The sequence below is a fragment of the Gobio gobio genome, assembly GCF_949357685.1.
Source record: "Gobio gobio genome assembly, chromosome: 2".
NCBI classification, from domain to species: Eukaryota; Metazoa; Chordata; class Actinopteri; order Cypriniformes; family Gobionidae; genus Gobio; species Gobio gobio.
In genome coordinates, this window is record NC_137098.1 from 49,451,470 (window position 1) to 49,474,895 (window position 23,426).

At 38.9% G+C, this 23,426-nt stretch overlaps 1 protein-coding gene across 2 annotated transcripts in view; it reads right to left on the reverse strand.

The window, feature by feature from the left end:
• Positions 1-23,426, reverse strand: part of ccdc102a (coiled-coil domain containing 102A) — a 100,721-nt gene that overhangs the window by 47,063 nt on the left and 30,232 nt on the right. For both annotated transcript variants that reach the window (XM_079810824.1, XM_079810823.1), the window contains exon 2: positions 960-1,722. In XM_079810824.1, coding sequence (XP_079666950.1) covers positions 960-1,634 — 675 coding nt within the window. In that variant the 5' untranslated portion in view covers positions 1,635-1,722. The remainder of the gene's footprint in view (positions 1-959; positions 1,723-23,426) is intronic.

The following is a 23,426-nucleotide window of genomic DNA, read 5'->3' on the forward strand; positions in this document are numbered from 1 at the left end:
GATATCTGTGCAGAAATATACATCCATCATGCTCGAAACTCTGAAGGTCAAGTTTGACACTGACATAAATTTTTCCTTCCCTCTCTCTGCCGGTGTGTTGTCTTTGCATCTATTTACCAACCCCACCAAAAAAGAGGTGAACATTTGTGTGATGGGAAATTCTTTTGGAAGATTAGTTAAAAACACATTAAGGAAATGACAAACATGCTCAAACGAGTCTAGGAATATAAAAGGGTTTTTTCTGGGTAGTGGGAACTGGTGCGGTACCCCTGGCTATGGCCCCATGGGTGAAACGCATGGGGGGTTGTGCTGGCTCTAATAATAGGACAAAAAAAAAAAAAAAAAAAACGAAACCAGCACACAAGCAAAAAGCACAGAGTCAGGTAAAGAAATCACAGGGAGTTGCACTGAACCAGGTCTGTGGCTGACCTATTTACAATCGCCTACCTGTAATGAGAATTAACAGACTTGGTTATTCTCTGGGTTTGTCATATGGTTTGAGCATCTGGGTTTAAATGGTTTAATTCGTATGAATTATTATTCTGTTTTACAACTGATTTGACATATACATGTGCTTTCTGACTAGCGCTTAATGCGCACCGGGTTAATTTGATCGGAGTTTGGTTCATTTGGATGATATTCGATCCAAACTTGGATGCGCACCCACAAACCTCAACAGAGTCCCTTTAAAAAGGTGATATGGCATACGGTTCCTGTGAACTGAAGTACAGTACTCAGCGGTTTTGGTTAATGTACAAATCTTCTTGCAACCGAATTACTGAAATTGCTTTTTTTCTAGTCCCTTGCTCCTCTGAGAAAACACTGACTACTGCATTCTGTTTCGGTCTATGTAGTTGATTTTGAGTGTCCAGTTGGGGTCTGGTAAAATCAAGAAACCCACCAACTAGTCCTTTCTGAAAATAAGTAGCTTTACATCTTTCCAGCTGAGGAACACTCACCTTCTGCCTGTCCAGTTTGTCAGTGCCTACATCTCTCACAGGTTCCTGCTCTGGAGAGCCTGGCCCATCTCTTATGCTCTCCTCATCCTGGTTGTCATGCTTGATGTCTGGTTCCCTTGGCTGGTTGGAGTGTGTGGAGGCAGTTGAGGAGTTGGATGCTGGTGCAGTGGAAGCATTCTCTGGGGAGTTCGGTTCAGCTCGGACCCTTTGGGCTTCCAGACGCAGTTGTTCGTTTTCCGCCGCCAGTTCCTGGCGCTCCCGTCGTGCTCCCGTCAGCTCTTTGGTGAGGGCATCCAGGCGCTGTCTCAACTGCCTGACCTCATCCCGTGCCCTGTTGCGTTCGGCCCGCACTTTACTCCACTTCTCCCTCCAGTTGGCCGTACAGTCCGACCACCAGCGCATTGTCTTCTCCATCTGAGCTGCCCGTGCCCGAGCCTCCTCCAGCTCGCGCAGACGCAGTTCCTCACGACTCTCCCAGTCCCCAGTGCCATCACAGCCCAGCCCTGGAGACAGCAGCAGAGGAGGGCTTGAACTGGGCGTTCCCCCTGACGGGCTGGGCGTGTGGGTCAGGCTGTCCGGGGAGCGCACCCGATCTGGGCCTAAGCCCAGGCCGCACAACAAGCCGGCCCCAGACTTGGCGGCCTCTGTCATGTGGGGGCTGGGTGTGTGGTTCATCACTGAGCCAATGATGAGTCCAGGGATAGAGAAGATAGTGGTCAGGAAGATCTGATCAGGAAGCCATGATCCACATCAACATGGTTTTCTGTGAAGCAAGAGCAAGATGAGTTTAAAAGAGTAAACACAGAACCTTCAAAATAATTTTTTTTTAAAAACTGCTTAGAAATGTACTAATAAAGTTTAATTAGTTTTTCAAAACCATAATACCATTTTAAAGAGAAGCTGACTTAAAATATAAAATATATACTTATAGATGGGGTCTGTTCAAGCCATTGTATATTTGCATTGCAATGTCAATGTCCTTTTGAATTAAACTACAGATAGGACAAAAAACGAGCACTATAATTGGCTCTGAAAAGCAGTATACATATAAATTCAATAGGTGACAAAGACATACAGGAGCAGAGAGAGTAAAACATGTCATTGCAACAGGGCCAATAACATTAATATTGTTGAACAATCCAGACCACACCATGACAACCAAGTGCAGCTTTAATTTACAAGTGCTCTCCCTTTCTCACACTCCCACACACAAGGCTGTGTTTACTTAAAAGAGTGCAGGGTTACAAAGAAAGGAGGTTCCAGGTCAAAAGCCTTCTGCCAGAGCAGCCAGCATCTCTCATCGGCCAAAAGGAGAGAGTTACAGCCCTAGAACTAAGGGGAGTAGGAACTTGTGTTTGTGGATGTAAAAAGTGTGAGGCTTTGGTGAACAAGGATCTGATTTATTATGTTTTTTAAATTCGACCTGTCTGACCTGTAAGACAACTAGCATGTCATCTGTCTGAGCCAAATAAATGTTTCTAGGAAAACATAATATGCCTTACAATACTGTTATACACAGACATGAACTTATTAGGTTAGGTTATTTTTCTGTGTAACAAACAAACAAACAAACAAGCAAACAAGCATTATGGGTATATTAAGGCACTTAAAATGGAAGTCTATGAAGTTGTGGAAGCAAAATTGTAAAACGAAATATGATGGACTGAAGAAAAAAAAAAAAAAAAAGGAAAGGTTTTTGTTAGTATGAAAGTCATTGTCATCAATGTACTTCCAAATATGTGGTACTGACAATTTCTGTAGGTTCATTTTTCCTCCTCCTGGTATTTTCTAATACTTGTGCAAAAGTTACAAAAACGTTACATTCATGAAGGATTTTAAAAGCTGAGATATAACTTTGCATAGACAACATCAGAACAAATATTTTATCTCTGTAGTCTAATGTTAACATGCATAATGTTTAAGGTCTTGTGCCTATACTTATTTTAACATTTATTCTGGTGCAATGTCTTCCCACATAGATTTCACTTGTAAGAGCACTACTGTAAATTGTGGCACGACACACAAAAAAAACAAAAACACTCATATGCCACTATTCAAACCCTGAGGAAGTTTAAGAGTGAGGCCTGTGGCTTTGGGAACTGCCGACTTGTGCATTACAAAATATTGGGGCAAGAAACAGAGGCATAGGCTCCTCATAAAACACTACTCATACAAAAGCCCCCTTTTTATTAGCTCAGCTGGAAAAAAAATGTGAAGACTATTAGGTTTGCTGCAAGCTGGGAGGGTGCACAAGGGTTTTGGTGGCAAAGAACAGCAACTGCTACCACTGTGGGTCAAGGGGACAATAAATCAGTGTCCTGGATCAACATATCAGCACAGGCTACATGGTCTAGTCTATATGTCACTGGGTGTCTATTTTGTAAGCTACAGCTTATATGTTGTAGGCAAAGCAGTTGTCATGCCAATGAGCTCCTGCAAGGATGTGAAAGAGCAACAAAAAGCAACAGAACAGTGCAAGTGAGAAAGAGGCAGAACATTTTAATTATCTCCAGAGGCTTTCACAGGAGATCCTGATTAACCCTAATGATGCAATCTGAGCAGCATCTCCAACAGAAACATGAGCAGCACAGAGAGATGAGTGGATGAAGAGTAAGAGGTGAGGAAAGAGCGAGAGAAGGGGAAAATGTGTAACTGGACCCACTGCTATACCGCTGACTGCTAGAAGAAAGAGCAGTTGATTTCAATTTGAAGTCAATAGGGGAAAACATGCTTTCAATACACACTTGTAAGCTCAACAAATATCTTAAAGATTAAAAAGACATTAATAGATAATAGAGATTAATAGAGAATTAATAGATTAATAGAGATAAAAGACATTAACAGAGGATTTCTTTTCCCCACAGAGCAGCTAAACAAGCATGGGTTTCCAGACTGGTTTGGTGCTGGTCTATCAAAATTTAAACTGATTAAGCTGGTCATCCCAGGTTTATCTTGCTAGTCAAGCTTGTAAAAACCTGGTAGGGACACCAGGATTATATATGGAATGTCCTAAACCCTTGATTACTTGGAATCCACTGTGGAGTTGATTTATTCATTTTTTCCCCTTACGAAATTGTTAATGCAGCATTCTATATGTACATAGGTGTGTTTGACAACAAAAAAATAAAAAATTATATATAATATATATATATATATATATATATATATATATACACAGTGAGGAAAATAAGTATTTGAACACCCTGCTATTTTGCAAGTTATCCAACTTAGAAATCATGGAGGGGTCTGAAATTGTCATCGTAGGTGCATGTCCACTGTGAGAGACATAATCTAAAAAAAAAAATCCAGAAATCACAATGTATGATTTTTTAACTATTTATTTGTATGATACAGCTGCAAATAAGTATTTGAACACCTGTTTATCAGCTAGAATTCTGACCCTCAAAGACCTGTTAGTCTGCCTTTAAAATGTCCACCTCCACTCCATTTATTATCCTAAATTAGATGCACCTGTTTGAGGTCGTTAGCTGCATAAAGACACCTGTCCACCCCATACAATCAGTAAGAATCCAACTACTAACATGGCCAAGACCAAAGAGCTGTCCAAAGACACTAGAGACAAAATTGTACACCTCCACAAGGCTGGAAAGGGCTACGGGGAAATTGCCAAGCAGCTCGGTGAAAAAAGGTCCACTGTTGGAGCAATCATTAGAAAATGGAAGAAGCTAAACATGACTGTCAATCTCCCACGGACTGGGGCTCCATGCAAGATCTCACCTCGTGGGGTCTCAATGATCCTAAGAAAGGTGAGAAATCAGCCCAGAACTACACGGGAGGAGCTGGTCAATGACCTGAAAAGAGCTGGGACCACCGTTTCCAAGGTTACTGTTGGTAATACACTAAGATGTCATGGTTTGAAATCATGCATGGCACGGAAGGTTCCCCTGCTTAAACCAGCACATGTCCAGGCCCGTCTTAAGTTTGCCAATGACCATTTGGATGATCCAGAGGAGTCATGGGAGAAAGTCATGTGGTCAGATGAGACCAAAATAGAACTTTTTGGTCATAATTCCACTAAACGTGTTTGGAGGAAGAAGAATGATGAGTACCATCCCAAGAACACCATCCCTACTGTGAAGCATGGGGGTGGTAGCATCATGCTTTAGGGGAGTTTTTCTGCACATGGGACAGGGCAACTGCACTGTATTAAGGAGAGGATGACCGGGGCCATGTATTGCGAGATTTTGGGGAACAACCTCCTTCCCTCAGTTAGAGCATTGAAGATGGGTCGAGGCTGGGTCTTCCAACATGACAATGACCAGAAGCACACAGCCAGGATAACCAAGGAGTGGCTCTGTAAGAAGCATATCAAGGTTCTGGCGTGGCCTAGCCAGTCTCCAGACCTAAACCCAATAGAGAATCTTTGGAGGGAGCTCAAACTCCGTGTTTCTCAGCGACAGGCCAGAAACCTGACTGATCTAGAGAAGATCTGTGTGGAGGAGTGGGCCAAAATCCCTCCTGCAGTGTGTGCAAACCTGGTGAAAAACTACAGGAAACGTTTGACCTCTGTAATTGCAAACAAAGGCTACTGTACCAAATATTAACATTGATTTTATCAGGTGTTCAAATACTTATTTGCAGCTGTATCATACAAATAAATAGTTACAAAATCAAACATTGTGATTTCTGGATTTTTTTTTTAGATTATGTCTCTCACAGTGGACATGCACCTACGATGACAATTTCAGACCCCTCCATGATTTCTAAGTGGGAGAACTTGCAAAATAGCAGGGTGTTCAAATACTTATTTTCCTCACACATATATATACACATATATATATACACATATATATACACACATACATACTTCATGAAGTGGAACGCACTTCAAAATGGCGGCAGGGATTCCCCCGAGGGGAAGTGCTTAGAGAAGTTTGCAAGTGCTTAGAGAACTTGCCTAATACAAAATAGATCATATTCAATGCAAAACTACAAAGCCAGAGGTTAATTATGAACTGCGTTAGAGGATAAAATGGTTTCCCTCCTGCCACAACTATTTTCCCCAAACACTGCTCCTAAAGTGTATACCCTCAACAGGAAATCTTAAATCCACCAATTTGCTGCCATCAGTTTGATTAACCATTGAACCAAGCTGACTCACCCATTTCAGGTCATATTTCACCGCCAAGGAAACATCTGGAAGCTCACAGTACCCTTTACCAAAACAGAATGAAGCTGACAGGCATAATGGAGTGTTAACAAAAGCTAGTTAAGTTCAAGCACGAAGAAATCGATTAGAATCTTTGCCAAGACAAAGTATGTTAAATGGGCAAAAAAGACAGAAACACTAAGACAAAAGATGATATTTGAGAGAAGAGCAAACAATACCTGAAAGTATGATTGGGGAAATGAGGGATAAACCAAACAAATTAGCCCCATTATGCATGGCATTTCAAGGAAAATTGCCAAGACAATGTGCATTTGTTCTTTAGCAAAAAGAACAAAGGTGTTTTTTAGTTGATCAAATCAACCAGGGGCCTGTATAAAAATTGCATGCACATAATGCCGATTGAAAGCCTGTCTGAATATACACAAAATATGTAAATTATATGCAGATGAGGTTATTCATAGTAAAAAAAATTGTTAAAGCCACGATATGTAATTTTTCGACCGCTAGAGGTAGCTTTTTTAAAACCAATGGTGCCTTGATTTGGCCGCTTTTTCCGGTCACGCATATGTGGATTAACGCAGCACTGTTATCATATTAGATACATTATTTGAGCGTGGTGAAAATTATGTTATAATGCTACTCTGTGCATTCGCTCGGCGGCTACGAGACACTTGTTGCACACTACAGTAAGCTAGATCAATATTAGGCATGGTAAAACATCGTACTCGTGGTAAATCATGTTGAGCTATATAACAATGACTAGTTTTCTGTTGATGAATGTATCCAAAAAGTTGCTCACCTGTCTAATAAACCACACAATATATTAAAAAGCGTCTTTGATGTTTCCATGGTTTCTACAAAATAAAACGGAAATCGAGGGGAACGCGGGTATGATGCCATTGATAGGCAACGCATGGTCCTGGTTAAAATGGCTTATTTGTCTGGATTTAAACATTCTTGGAAACATTTGGGATAATGCAAGTACACAAGTCAACAAAATGTATAACATTGTTCTAGTGGTTTTCTTTAAGCTTAATTTATGGTCATTTTGGAGAAGACGATTGAAGCTTGTGCATATAATATCTGGGATTTATAACAAAGCAGATGTATGTATGGTTTAATAAATCTAAATATCCTGTGCACATAAATCTGCAGACATAATCTCTTTGTGTGTACACATACTTCTAGGATGAAATCTATGCAAAGTTTTATAAATGAGGCCCCAGAACAGTCATTATTATTACATCACAGAAAAGTCACAAGAACATTTTAAACAACCAAGACCACACACCACGGAGCAACGTTTCGGTCCAAACTCAGCAAGCAATGAATTACAAATCTGAAGAGTTCTTCAATGCAAGATGTAAATAAAGCCCCTGTGTAAAACACTATCCATTTGTGTTTTTCCCATTGGCTCAGTAGGAGTTGGAGGAAATCAAGGGCAAACTGAGACACAGTGTCACTCACAGGAGCCAGGGAAAGCGTAAAGCGATCTGATGGCTGCAGTTCATTTTACTTCAGATGCCCTACTGTCACCTCCTGACATAAAGCCAGGAGTACAATCTTTTGTTCCCTGGTTCATCAGCTATGCTTGTCAAAGTATAGCCTCAGGAGAAATCATCAGGACAAAGCAAAAGTGTTAAAAGACAGAGATACTCAGGGCAGGGAGTGAGATAAGTTGCAGAGATCTTAAAGATACAGAAAAATGTGAAACCTGTCTGAACCCAAAAAGTTAATAGAAATTTTCTGAAATATCCAAGAGAAGGGAGTTTTATGAGCACAGCATCCGTTAACATAAATTTCAGTGATGTGAGAGTGAAAGCTCACCTTGACTGTAACCTGTGATCCTTGTGGTTTTCAGAAGAATTGGCCCCTAAAGGAAGAGGAAGTTTGTCTGCTTGTAGCGCATGTGGTCTTCGACCGCAGACTGTGAAAGTGACAACAATCATCTAGAGTAGATGATCTTGATAAAAGATCTTCCGCTGTCTTGGATGAATGCGTTCTTGCCAAGTGTAAATAATTCTTGCATGTCTTGAAAGCTGCTTATCGTTACAGCTAGGTAAACTTGCTGAAAAGTTACATGCAGCCAAATTGTTTCGATATTGTAAAAAGATGGTAAACACATACGATATACCATATGGACAGCATAATGAGTTAAAATAAAGAAGGATACACTCTCTGTTTAGCTTTGATTCACAAAAAAATGTCCTAAGAGGAACTGTCAAACTGATTCTTTAGAGCATATGAACGATGTAGTATTATAAAATATTAAGTCATAGTACGCTTTAAATATTCTGGTTTAATAAAAGGACCTAGCCGGGGCTGCCGTTTACTTTAAATCACCAAACCACTGGACGCAACCCATACCGCAAGCACAAAATATGCATAATACTGGAAGAAGAAGAAAACAGCGGCATCCACTGCAACATCATTTTCTCTGTTCTGCATTAAGTTGAACTCGTACAGTTTGTGATTCAGTAAGACTGCACAATAAAATGTCCTGTAAATTCAAAAGAAGTTTTCTCTACAAAACTTTACAGAGAAATGAGAGAAAGTGTAAACAGGTTCAGCTTTCTTTCTCAAGCTTGTGACACGGCTGATTACATTCGAATCATTCACACCCCAGAAACTGGTAGACAAGCCAAAAATGTCACATAGTAAAAACAACAACAACAACAGCCCCTCCAAGCACGTCTGTTGTAGAGACTGGTTACAGCATCACAGAGCTGGCGTATGGGCACTTCATCTACATTAACCCATGCACAGAAACACCACTATGTCACATGTGACTGACTGGGCCTGCATGTGCATTAGTGGAGTATAATTGCATTTTAATCAGTGTTTAATCATTACTACACCTAATTTTGAAGTAAACATGTTGCGCCTTTCTTTCGGGGTATAGGCCTAGGTTTCTGTTAACATGGCACAAGAACCAAGAAAAAACTTTTTCTAGCAACACTATACACATTACACAGACACACACACACAAACTATATGCATGAAATCTGCAGGTCATGCGTAATACTGGGGTCATCTGTGGTTAATACATTTTGTCTGAGAAATGGGTAACATATGGCGTGTCCGTATTTTATGTCTGGAATGGAAAATTACTTGAACACCTTTATAGTGAAACAAATTTTGCTAAAGAATAGAAGGAATCGATAACATCCCAGAGGGCATCAACAGGTGAACATTGAGTTTTTCCTAAATAAAAAAAGTTAAATGCTACAAGTGAATTTAGGCATCACAACATTATAATCACAGTATGAAAAAAAGGATATTAATTTTGAGATTTGCTACAGATTTCTAAGTAAACAGCACAATTGAATATCAAATTTGACTAATAAATAAAATAATAATAATAAAAAATCTCTAATTCACTCACAAGCACAATACCAATCTTGACATTCATGGGACAAACTACAAAAAGAGGGGCAGATGTCAGTTCACTGACTTGGTTTGACATCAGGAAAAGGTTCATTTGGGGGTCAGCCAAGCCTGTCACATACTTACAGGGGCCCCTTGTGAAAATAATCACTAGTAACTTGATCAAAGCTAGTATCCCAGGAGGAATTTAATGGATCATGGAGTTAGAAGGTCTTACATATAGAGTAGCATGTAATAGAGAGAATTATTAAATTAAAGCACCCAAAGAGAGAGAGAGAAAGCTAGAAATGGTGATATATCAGAGGGAAGTGCTCATTTAAGGAGTGTTAAACATTAAGAGGTTCACCTCTTTATCTCATTTAATGAGGCATGAAACAAAAATAATAAACACTCAAAATCCAGCATGAGCAGATTATAAATTAGAGGTCAGGCCTGCAACCATATATCAACTAGAACTAGATTTCAGTCATGCAAAACACTGAACAAATGAGTTGAATAGAGCTATTGAGAATAAGGTTATAGTGGAAGCCCAATTCTGCCTCAGAGTAAAAAGGTAATTAAGAATTTATATGTCCCAATTCTCACTTTCTAGCTCATATTGTGATTTTATATTTTACAATGTGACTTTATATTGAAATTAGAGCTGGGCAATATGGCCCAAAAAAATTATCACAATATAATTTTCCATATCAGTCGATATCAATAATTAGCTCGATAAATGTCAAATCTTTATTTCTTTAAAGTTTAAAGGCATATTTTTTGCTCCTGAGTGAAAGATGTAGAAAACAGACGATTCATTGTGGTTTTAAACTATCCTTTATCATCACATGACAAACACTTCCCAAACAAGTGAACAATTGAGCAAAGCTGAGGTAGATTTATTTATTACTAATAAAATCAATATTAATAGAGTAGAATATTATTAATATAAATAGAATATAAATAAAATATATAAAATAAATATCTATAGTCAAATCTAGAACTGTAATGATATAACATTTGGCTCTGCTGACTGCAAATGCAAAGTTAAAGTGCTTTAAAGATAATGTTTGTCACTAAACAAAAATAGAATTAAAAAAACATCTTTCTGGTCAGCATGCCAAACCTTATAAATAAATGACATCGACAATATAAATAAAATAAATAAATAAAAGAAAAATCTTAACTGTGGTCAGCATTTTTTACTCTACACTCTATATATCAATAATATAGTTATATACTTAATTAAAATAATTGTGTAAGTAGTAAAACAATAAAAACGCAAACAGGCAAAAAAATGCATTTTAAGTTAACATTTTGAGTTCCCCCTCTCTTGCCTTGCAGTGGATTGGTCTATCGCGCACCTCACCAACACACACACACACACACACACACACACAATCACACCTCACCGAGACACAACAGCACTGGTGGACTGGGAGAGAGTACAAAGTCCAGGAAGGGGTGTCAAGTCTATTTTAATCACTTTAAACATCGGATGAAATGATTTTATTTATCTTTTAATACAGGCAATGCTGATTTATTAATAAAATCACCAAAGACAAAAAAATATACCAATGTATTTTTCCTTAAGTCCGATGTTTTAGTGATTATAGTTTGGTAACGTTAGCTTGTTGTAAGTCACCCACCACATTTAACAAGGTGATAAGCCTATGCGTGAACTGATATTAGGCTAATGTAGATTTACCGCTGTGTTGAGCTCAATGCTATATGGAAGAACTTCGAACAAGCAAGATCATTTAATAGTTATATTACCGTGTTGGTGAACCTATAAGCAGTGCACGTCACTCTGTTTTATGTTGGATTGCAAATAGCCAAAATATCTCCAAAAACGCATGCGCAGCATTACACATAGCGCGTAAGCATTATATCAAGTATTTATCGAACTGTTGTTATCATTTCATCAAGGAAAATTATTTCACAATAATTATCGTTATTGTTTTATCTCCCAGCCCTAATTGAAATAGCACCTTCAAAACTCATAATGTGACTTTACATATTGTAATCTTTCTCAATTGGGCAACCTTTTTTATTTTTTGGAAACCAAAAAAGCCCTCTAAAAACAGGGCTTTCAAAAAACAAAAAAAACAAAAAACATTGTAAGACATTGAAAGGGGGAGGGGAAGCAGGAAGCAAAAAGTAGGACAAAGACAGAAGCTGATGAAAAGTCGAGAGAGAAGCAGCAACAGGACACATACCATGCAAGAAGGGAAGAAATACTGACGAGACAAGTCAGGATTATGCCTAAACTTGTGATTTTACAGTATGATGCCAACACAGTCAATCCTCCCGGGATGTGGAGGGGGCATATAGAGCAGAAATTATACATACACTATATTGCCAAATTCAGGTGTGCCAATCACTTCCAAGGCCACAGGTGTGAAACTTCCTCACTACTAACTTTTCCACGATCAACTGTTAGTGGTATTATAACAAAGTGGAAGCAATTGGGAACAGCAGAAACTCTGCCACAAAGTGGTAGGCCACGTAAAAATCACAGAGCGGGGTCAGCACATGCTGAGGCGCAGAAATCACCAACTTTCTGCAGAGCCAATAGCTACAGACCTCCAAATTTTGTGTGGCCTTCAGATTAGCTCAAGAACAGTGCTTAGAGAGCTTCATGGAATGGGTTTCCATGGCCGAGCAGCTGCATCCAAGCACCAAGTGCAATGCAGAGCGTTGGATGCAGTGGTGTAAAGCATGCCGCCACTGGACTCTAGAGCAGTGGAGACGTGTTCTCTGGAGTGACTAACCACGCTTCTCTGTCTGGCAATCCGTTGGATGAGTCTGGTTTTGGTGGTTGCCAGGAGAACAGGACTTGCCTAGAACAGTGAAAGGAACTCAGCATACCAAGACATTTTGGATAATTTCATGCTCCCAACTTTGTGGGAATAGTTTGGGGATGCCCCCTCCCTGTTCCAACATGATTGAACACCAGTGCACAAAGCAAGTTTGGTGTGGAGGAACTTGACTGGCCTGCAAAGAATCCTGACCTCAACCCGATAGAACACCTTAGGGATGAATTCGAGCAGAGACTGTAAGCCAGGCTTTCTCGTTCAACATCAGTCCCTGACCTCACAAATGTGCTTCAATATTTCTCAAAAATTCCCATAGTTCTTATTTCTATTAAAAAAATAATTAAAAAAACGACAGTGGGGGCGGTGCCGCAGTGGGCAAGTAATCTAACATCGGTAACACCGACAACTGCAGCAAGCCTACTTTCACTAAATAGGAAAAGGAATCAATCACGGGAAACTGCCCTGGGGGAAGTCCATGAAAACTGACACAATCATTCACTCAAGTGGGTTTAAAGAAGGGAGATGTAGTATTTGCCTACAGCACAAAAATGACAGAAATCCCCCACCAGCACAGGACTTTATACTTGCCGTTATTGTACAATGGCTATTCCACATACTTACAGCAGGGGGTGATGTGAGGACCAAGCTGCAGAGTAGTGCATATTAATGAAAGAATATTTAATGTGACTAAATCTCTTATCTTATGCAACATATGTACCCTAAAGGAATCATTGATAAAGCTAATAAAGTGGGAGGATAATGGTGGAGGGATTTAATATGCTCACGACTACAATGACTTTTGAGATCACTTCAATATCTGTTGTTGTTTAAGGAAATATGAACTAACAAAGCTTAACTGTGTTTTCCATACACTTTGTCTTGGTCTGCACATAATACAAGGTTCACAAAGCAACATGGAGACCACACACAATAGGGTCAAATTATATTATCACCTTTGACTGACTGAATAAACCATGAAGGTTCGGGACAAATACATGTACTGTTACACCCCTTCTCTGAGGAGCATGTTTATTATTACTGAATTAAAAATGTTTTTTCTTTTTTATCTTAAAAATATATATATTTTTTTTAACTTAAACGATTAAGATGTGGACACATTACATTATTTTTTGCTTGGTTACAAAATCAAAACTTTTCTTGAAAATTGTTTTCAAAAACCAAATGAAAACATCATAAAGATTGCATTTCTAAGAACATGAAACGTGTGTTTTAAAGGGTTAGTTGACCCCAAAATGAAAACTTTTTCCATTAATTACTCACTTTTATATCATTGCAAAAACCCATAAGACTTTCATTCATCTTCGACATACAAATTAAAATATTTTTTATAAAATCTGAGAGATCCCTCCATTGAGAGTTGATTCAACCATTCACCACTATTGAATCTTCACAAACCGCTCCATACATATACATTTATTTTTACAATCTCTTTATTAGAGCCCGACCGATAAAGGATTTTTAAGGCCGATACCGATACAAATATTTGGTCACTTAAAAATCCGATATTCCGATATATCAGCCGATATATATAAAAAATAAAAATATAAAATAACAGAAACGCGTAAAAAAACACAAACAGATTTCCCTTATACATCAGTTATTTGTAGTTATTCATGATCCCTCAGCCTCTCTAAAATAATATGATAATGCAGTTTAAAAATAAACTTGTTTGTTTTATTGTTACAACAGAACAGAGGAACATAAAATATATTAAAGTTCTGATAAATAAAATGTATAAAAATACAAACTTAAGATATGAAACTTAAAGTCGTTTGGACGAAAACACAATAACAAAAACAAAAAATCAAAGTTACCAGTATTAATAGATGTGGTAAGCTTTATAAATATAACTTTTAGCAAGACTGGAAAAAAAAAATATTCAGTTAAGTTCTAGAAGTTCTGATAAATAACAACAACAGCAAAATATAAACTATATACATTATAAATATGAGCCACCTTATAATTACAATGTCAACTTGCTTATCCCTTTACATGCACTTTTAATTCTATCCATCAAGCTACAACAAACCATTTTCAATCATCATTTGCTGCCTGCCTTCTAAAATCTACTAACGTTACTGATGATGACTCGTGTAATCCATTATTTGACTCGTTAATGCGGCGTCTGAACGAAGTCACGCACTTTCGTTCACTCTTCACGAGCCTAACTTACGATTTACAATGCAGAGACTGGAACTACAAATATACTAGTTATAAATACAGTAATCATTACTTTATTTAGGCAGAATAAGTTTGTTGTGTTTTTCAAGGCGCATTAATGTTAGCGGTCTCCCACTGATAGCCATGGCATTAGCTAGCTTTGTGGTTAGCGTCTATGATAAGTCATAATTTAGAAATATGTATACTTTTTCAAAATAACGGGCAGGGGAGAGATGATACGTCTCATGATGTCAAACTGTCAGACTATTAAAGAAATACATTTTATTCAGTCACATTGTCCGAGGTAAAATAAGTCAGTCAACTGTAACCTAGCGTAATTACCAGCTCTCTTGGCTTACATGTAACAGCAAAACTGGACTTGGCAGTTACAAATTGTGTCATGTTATTTGAGTTAAGAGAACTGATGGGGATGTTCTTTTAACTGTTATTCAATTCAAGCAATGTATGTCTCGTTGCCAACTTACATGCATTTCGCGGATGATCTGTGTTGTGAATGCAGCGCTCAGAGCGCTGAAGCTCAGCATGACTCTGCTGGATCAGCTGGTGGTGTTGCCAGCCGGCACGTTGTAGAGCGCCCTCTGGTGGACAAACTATGAAACGCCAACACTCAATGTGTTTGAGAGGTGTTTCGTCCGGTTTTTTTATTTTTAAAAAAATATTCATTTATCGGCCATCATAAATGCCGATACCGATAGTTTGGAAAAAGCCTAATATCGGCCGATAATATCGGCCCGCCGATATATCGGTCGGGCTCTACTCTTTATAAACATTTTAAAGTGTCAAGAGTTTTGGGTGAATAGACCTTCAATGTAGGGACAGAAATAACTCAGATTTCATAAAAATATCTTAATTTGTGTTCTGAAGATGAACTAAAATCTTATAGGATTGAAATAAATGCTGGTGGGTAATTGATGACAATTAATTTTTTGGTGAACTATCCCTTTAAATTAGATTTTAAAGGATTTTTCCTGTTCTTGATCATGTACATTAATTTGTCACTGACCTAATACAATTAGTAGACCTGGGCTAAAATGATTCTGCCTTTCTGAAACGAAGCGATCTGACTGAACCTCACATAGTGCAGTTTGTCCTCTGGGTCCAATGTCCTTTAAAACTAATCCATTATTCTGATTCTGAACATCCACCAACAAGAAAGAACAGACGAATGCCGCTCTCCTCGTATCTTCAACATGGCCAACATATGGCCTCGTTTAAAAAAATAAAAAAAAAAGTTATCAGGAGACTACAGTGTAGGTGCATGTGTAAAGTAGCCTATATCCTTTGACAAACTAATGCATGTTAAAGCTGCACTATGTAACATTTTCTCAGTAAATATCCAAAAACCACTAGGCCAGTGTTATATATTTTCTTCAGTTGAGTACTTAAAATATCCCAAATGTTTCCAACTATGTGTAAATCATGAGAAAATTGCTATTTTAAACAAGGAACCGGGACGTGTGAGGGAGTTGCCCGTCAATGGCGTCATATCTGCGTTACCCTCGGTTTCCGGTTTTATTTTGCAGAAACACTTTACTCTTACTGCAGTGTGAACAAGCGCATAGCAGCCGCCAAGCGAACGCACAGAGAAATGTCATAACATAATTTTCAACACACACAGTATCTAATATCATAATCAGAGCTGCGTTACCTCATTCCATAGCCTCATACTCATGACCGGAAAAGCTTAAGAGGCGCTGGCGACTGTGGCATAATAAAAGTCCCGCTGCTCGCGATGCGAGTGTTGTGTTAATCTTATTAACAATCGCTCCAGCGGCCTTGCTCAGCTCCACAACACTCGGTCCTGCTCTGCTTCATACTACAGTAACGTTAAAGTCCCTGTAAAGTAAAAAATAAACATGTGTTCTGAGTTTCTCACACCACAGATAAATGTGTTATTAACCACCCAGCCAAATTTTAATCATTAAAAAATCCGCCAAGTACATAAAATAGCTTATCAAAAACGTGAAAAAATGAGCAGCATTCTCTGCTCTCAAACGCTGGGGGTGTGTCCGCTGTCGGCGCCGAAACCACGCCCACTCGCGGGAAAGCTGCAGTTGCACACAAGACAGCACTCACTGATCATGACCGTCTATGATCACGACGCACCAGATGTCGGCGGGACGGGAGGACTAAGGCCGGGGCGGGGGATAGTCGGTTCTGCAGCGGATTATCAGTGAATCCCAGTTGTCTCTGGTGAAAGTTTGTAAAACGATCCGGTGTATTGTCACTGCAGACTCAGAGGCAGGCGTCGGTGGTTATCCTCATCTCTTCATCAAGGTGGCTGTTCACAAAATTAATCCACCTCTTCTTGATCATCGTATTTGTTTTGTAAGCTGTTTTGTAAGTTGTAGACTATAGTAACTAACAGTACTGACAGTAACTCGCGATCGAGCGGGCAAACTGATGCGAATGCGCTCTAGTTATGATCGTGTTTGGGGAGGAGCCAGGCTCGGTGGCTCCAGTGCGTCATCGAGCCACCGTTTTAGCCCCGCTCAGAAAATCCTGAACACAGCAACGGTGAAAAACTGTTTAACGGTCTAACTTCTGAATTCAGTACTACATAGTTCACAGTCTTTGTAATTTGTTTCAGCAATACATTTCTAACATTTATAATGTGTTTAGAAAAAAATCTCAGAATTGCCTTTACAGGGACTTTAATAATCACATCCATGAACATGATTTCTGCCCGAGTCCTATCCCGATTCTTTTCCAGCGGCTGTGAGGTGAAGACCACATGTCCCAAGATTCTGCGCTCAAACGTGGCATCATCAACCTACGTCTTTGTTTTGAACAGGCGACCTCTAGTGGACGGAAAAGTTACATAGTGCACCTTTATCGTGGTAATGGAACTCAACATTCACCCACACATGCTCGGTGGCTTAAAGCAGCACTAGGTAGTTTTTGATCTCGGGGTCCCCCTACAGTTGGGAAACAGTATTGTCCTCTACTACTGTCGTAAACTGTCATTCTACATCAGCGGATGCATCGCACGTGCATTTGTTGACATGACAACTATGATAGCCCTGAACACTGCAGCAGGAGTTCACCTGTCTATGGAGTTCACATGCAGGTGTTCTGCTTGCGTCGCGTGTGAAATGTCTTCATCCCAGGTACAGTGGCATATGTTTCAGCATGTCATATGAATATAACTTCATGGGTTTTATTTTTTTCAAACGCCAAATGATCGCGATGCTCACGTATAGAAGCCAGCGTCATTATAGTAGCCTAGTCTATTGGTTACCGTTTTACGGAATCTATATGATACTTCAATTCAATGTTTGAGTGGTAGGTAATAACCATACATCGTCAATATTATAATATCAAGCTACCCTAGATGAATCTGCAAATTTGAAAAATCGATTTGCATTATAGCTTGAGGCAAGACAAATAAACAAATATCACAGACATGTTAGGTATCCTAAAATATGATTTTGTACGGCTTATGTATTTACTTGCAAGAATGCTCGCACGTCCGAATTTAAGGAAGTGGGGGTGGTGGTGGAAGTGACGTATATGCCGTAAAGCAGTCGAATTTTGTAGTTCTTTTTTTTCTCGGGTTACTACCCAAAACCCGAAGTTTAAAAGTACGATTAAAAACGATACAGACCCCGTCAGGCTATGGCAGACGTGTCAATCAACCTATTGTAAGTCGATGTATCATCACAAGAGGTTTGAAAATATATTATAAAGGTTGAAAAGTTACCTAGTGCTGCTTTAAAGATGAAAACAGGGTATATGACTCAAGGAGCAGTGCATTCTTCTCACCACGGCTAATGGTGCTCAGTCTTATAGCACCGGTTTTATGGAGTATGTGTACGTTGATGCGGTTTAATAAGGATCAGATGTTAAATGCCGACAAATTCATGTGTGTGATAAGGATCCTGGAAAATGTAAGATGTAAATGGACTGGAATAATCCAAGCCAGACTGAATAATTCAGACAGTCGAAGTAAGGGAGGAAAGGCGTGAAAAGAAGCTGTGGCAGAAGGCAAAAAGTTGAGGAAGATGGAGAGGAAATGGGACGGAAACAAAGGAGGAAAGGAAGGAAAAGACAGGAGGGAGAGAGGGGAGGGGAGGGGGGGTCTTTGTGGAAGGGGCAGATGGGAGAGGATATTTCTCCACTGAATGGGATTCCTCCTGCCACTGATGAAATATACAACACTTACTTACAGCTGAGCAAGTCAGTCCACTCTCTTTGTCCATGCCCTTTTAGGTCTCTTGCTCATCCACAGCGCACAGGGTTAAAAGACAGGATGCTTGATTTACAAACATCCTGTGAAAGCAAGAATAAAAGGACAAACCACCGTGTGACAGAGTCAGACATATTGAGAAATGTTAGCTACATGTGCGCTGGAACAGGGAAATGCAGTTCAGTGTAAAGTAAAACAAATAACAAAAAAAAGTGGACATTAATTTGTACCATATTACACAGTGTGACAAATTAATCCCATTTAATCTGCCGTCTCTCTAGGGGAGCTAACAGATCAATTGAGAATTTCTGTGCTGATCAGAACCAGGCCATAAACAAGCAAACTAAAACAAATGGCTGTAGTTTAACGCCTGTTGTGTGTTCAGGTTTCGCTGTGGCAATCTCAGACCCGTGACGAAACGCTTCCTCCAGCTTGACCATGTGACTTTGGTAGGCTCCACTGAGGCAGTTTTCCATTAACCATGAGCAGATCGGTCTTTCTTCAGAGTGAGGAAGGCAATGCTACATTTCTGCAACCATATGACCCATGAAATAGCTACAGACTAAAAAGTGAAAGTGCAGGGGGAGAGAGCAATCTGAAATATCAAGGCCAAAACCCACCAGAAATAAAGATGTAAAGCATGCTGCCATCCAGAAATGTTCAGTTTAGAAGCACTAATACAATTAGAATACAAAAAAGTGGATGATCTTTCAAATTAAAGCAGTTTTACAACTGAATGGGACTTTAACTTAATTAAAACACTCTTAAACTATTGATCACTGTTCATTGCAAAACGGCTGGTCTCTGGCAGGAAGTTCAAATTGATGCTATGCACTGTGGTTTCAGAGCAAGAAGAAACATGTTTGACGTTAAGCATGAAAAGTTAAAACCTTAGCAAACAAGACATGAAAATCATATAGCAAATTATTCTCTATAAAAACATACAACCTAATGTTTGTTTAATTATTGAATAAACCCTGCAATTGTCATTTGAATTAGCATTATTTTCTTCAAAATGTATACAATTATGATCCAAAAGTTTTATGGAAACAACTACTTGAGCAATATTTTCTGTTTTCTAGTGTTGCAATACTAGTAATGGGAAACAAATCAAATCTACCCTGCACATTCCACAATCACATGCACACACACTACTTTCTGCAGGGCTATTGAGGCCACACCCCCTGCATGCACTGTGCATTCCTCCATAACATGCACATTTGATCAAAAATACAGAAAAAAAACGTAATATTGTAAAATAACCTTATAGAGAAGATGAGTCGCTATTGTATCTATTGAGCCTGATTTCTCAAAATGGTGCATGTGTGCTTATCCTGGGTGCCATGACAACAGTTCGGCACGCACTCACAGGAACGCGCTCAGAGTAATGGCGAGTTCAGTATTTGGACTAAATAATATTACAGTTAATGTATTGGGCCCGGCCCGGCCCAAACGAGCATGGGCTCAGGTAGGGTTGGGCTTGATTTTTTTTGGGCCCGATCTAAGCTCTAATATGAGCCTGTATAATTCACTCTTCCACTTCTTCTGAATCAGTTTCTGGTTCAAACATATATATGGCTGAATTAAACCAGTTTTTCCACTTGCCATCGTGCAGCGTTTACTTCAGTAAAGATGACCAAGTGGATCTCTGAGATGGTGTGAGTGAGTGGAGGCACGGCTAATTTGCATATTCATGGTCCACGCATACTAAATGAAGCAAGGGTGTAGAGTGACATTCAAGCTATTTTTATATATCAAACTATATATTTTTCACAGAAAAATTATTAAATATGTCGTTTTGGTGATAAAAGTTTTAAGGGATATCATTATTGACTACAAGGCGACTAACAAAACTAAGCAAGTTATTTAGGAAAATGTACCATTTTGTGTATAACACCTTGCTAAATATCATGTCACATCAACCATCCATTTCCTTTCAGAAAGCATTTTTCCAGTCACTGATGGTGACAAAACCACAATTTATTCATATAGATAAAGATGATGCGATTCTTGACAGAGTTCAAGAGTGTTTTTAACTCGTCACCATGACGAAACATCAAACACTTGCTGATTCAACCAAATGAGCTCTCTCTTGTTTGCTCAAATGAGAGAAGAAAAAACACAAGCCAAGTTTCTTCAGAACCTTGAGAAGGAGTCTTTAAGCAGACTGGTTCATAGATCTATACTGTCTTCGATCTCTAGTCAAATTTCCCACTATAAATCTTCCCGTCCTCATAATCTCGTTGCCAGAAAGCCTCTTTGACCTTGCCTACTTCTTTTTCATCTGTATCACTTCCCACATTACGCCCATAAAAGCCAATTTCATGGTTTAATGAACTGATGTGGCATTTGTTTTCAGACCTCATCACGGAGTCATTTAGAGGTGACACTTTCATTTTAATTCATGGTTTTATTTCAAATGGCTGTGAGCCAGTGTGTTAATCATCAATGCTCTGTCTAAACAACATTCACACTATCTGAAGGAGTGTGTATTATTTGCTAGCTTCTTGTCTAACCTCCCCTTAATATACTAGATTTTTTTTTTTATTTATTTGATAAAATAAAAGCTGAAAACTTCACAAATTCAAACAAATAACAGTTTAGTGCTATGTTTAGGTCATAAATCATAAGGTCAGAAAGATACTCTATGCAAGCATGCAAACAAAAACAACAGTCAGAACTTAAAGGCCCACTGCGTTCTCCTCCTGATCTCCTTCATAATCACTTGAAAATATAGCACTCTGTGTAAAATTCAAAAGGGTCCGATATGTTTTGTGGCCTGCGCCAACTCGTATAATTGTGTGAACAAGTGATCGATTACAGCTGCAGGCGGGACACTTTAGATTCTAGAGAGCATTTGATTGGACTGAAAATCTGACGAGAAGCTGAAGTGCAGAGTTAAGGCCTGGGTATACTTCAATTTCCGTGTCCGGACGCGCCTCGCACGCAGTCGTGTCCGCACAGCTTTCAAAGTATACTCAACCGCGGATGGCCGAGATTGACACAAATGCGCAGTACAATGTTTTGACTCTGTCTCTTCTTTCTTGCGTCTCAAAAATTACACCACGCGGACACAGGCGGCCAAAGTATACTTTGGCCTTTATTGTCATCAAAATCGTTGATCCATATTGGCAGATGTGAGAGACTGATAGTTTTGAACACTTACATCTTCTAAATGAGAATTGAACCTGACACCAAAAAAAAAACATTTATAACAAATATGGATTTTTCTTGTAATGTCAACTTCAAGCTCGAAAATATTTTATTGGATAGAAATTGTGAGGCTCGAAAAGGGGGCCTTGAAGTCAAAAAGGTTGAGCTATAGAGCCCCTTGCCTCAACACTGAGAATTGCACTGTGACACCTCAGAAGCTTCGCCCTTCACTGCCATCACTCATAAAAAAAACTAAATCCAAAGCTAAAAGCCAATGTACCCTGCATCTAGCCATTAACTGTCCTTTCCTATAATAAATGTACCTCCAAAACATAGCATGTCAGTTTTACATGACCTAAATATTTTATCAGGGGTGGACACATTGTAAGTAGAAATTCAATAGCTGCCAGTTCATCAATTTTCTCTGAACAAAAAGACTATTGAGTGTCACAGTGTGTGGGGATGTGGCTGGCACAGATGCAGTCGTGCTCTTATAGCAAATTTCCTCATAATTCATGTGATTGTTGAAACAAGGCAGAGATCTGGACAGCTCTCAAGGGGTCTGGATATGAATTGCTCCCATTAGAAGACTTATGTTTTCCAGCAAGAGAGGGAATGTAGACTAGAGCTCTACAATCAAACATTCAAAATCATTTTCTCACAATTATTGTTGTTGCAACGTCTGTGATGAAGCTGCCGGGTTTACATAAACATGCAAATAAGTTGGTGAAGAAAGCAGGTGGATTGAAAAAAGTGAGAAGGGGTCGTAACGCTACAGAAGAAACTGCTTTATTGTTTAATTTTACAGAACACAGCGTGTGTGTTTTTTTTATTATTTGAGTTTCTTTCTCTCTCATCTATGACATATGATTCAATTTAACATTCAGCTATGAAACTAAGCCAGCAACAAACAAAAAAGATCTGCAAACATCAAACAGAATAACTCAATCATACTTTAGCAAGCATTTTCAGGGGGAGAAAGCATGCTGTAAACAAAGCTTTGCATGGAACCCATGGATTACAAAAACTAGACCCAAACTCTTCTTGAAGAATCAAACAAAATGCCCCTGATGTTCTGCAGTGTTTACAGAACTTGGTCACAATGCAAACATACAAACACGTCCAAACCACTACAGCGGCACTACAGACCAGAATCAGCAACATAAGCAAATTTAAGCAGATGAATCTCAGTGGTGATTTGACTTTGAAGCCAATATTACCATTTCAGAGTTCAGTGTTCAATACTGCCTAAGCAGGACACATGAAAACTGCCATCAGGAGTATTAGAACATAACAGAACAGAGGTATTCATAGTATAGCATAGCATAGCATAGAATAGAATTATAATTTATAGGAAATATAATCTCAAAAACGTATAACATTTCAATAATGTATTCAATCAACAATAAAATCTGACAAGAACCTATAGCCTAATATACCTAAAAAGAAACCTGTATTTTTCATACTGATTTAGCAAATTCACATTCTCTTAAAAATTTTATTAAATTAAAACCAGCACTCACCAGCCTGGAAATTGATCAGACTGGTGATTTCCACAGTGAACTCCCAGAAATAATTAAAGGGTTAGTTCACCCAAAAATGAAAAT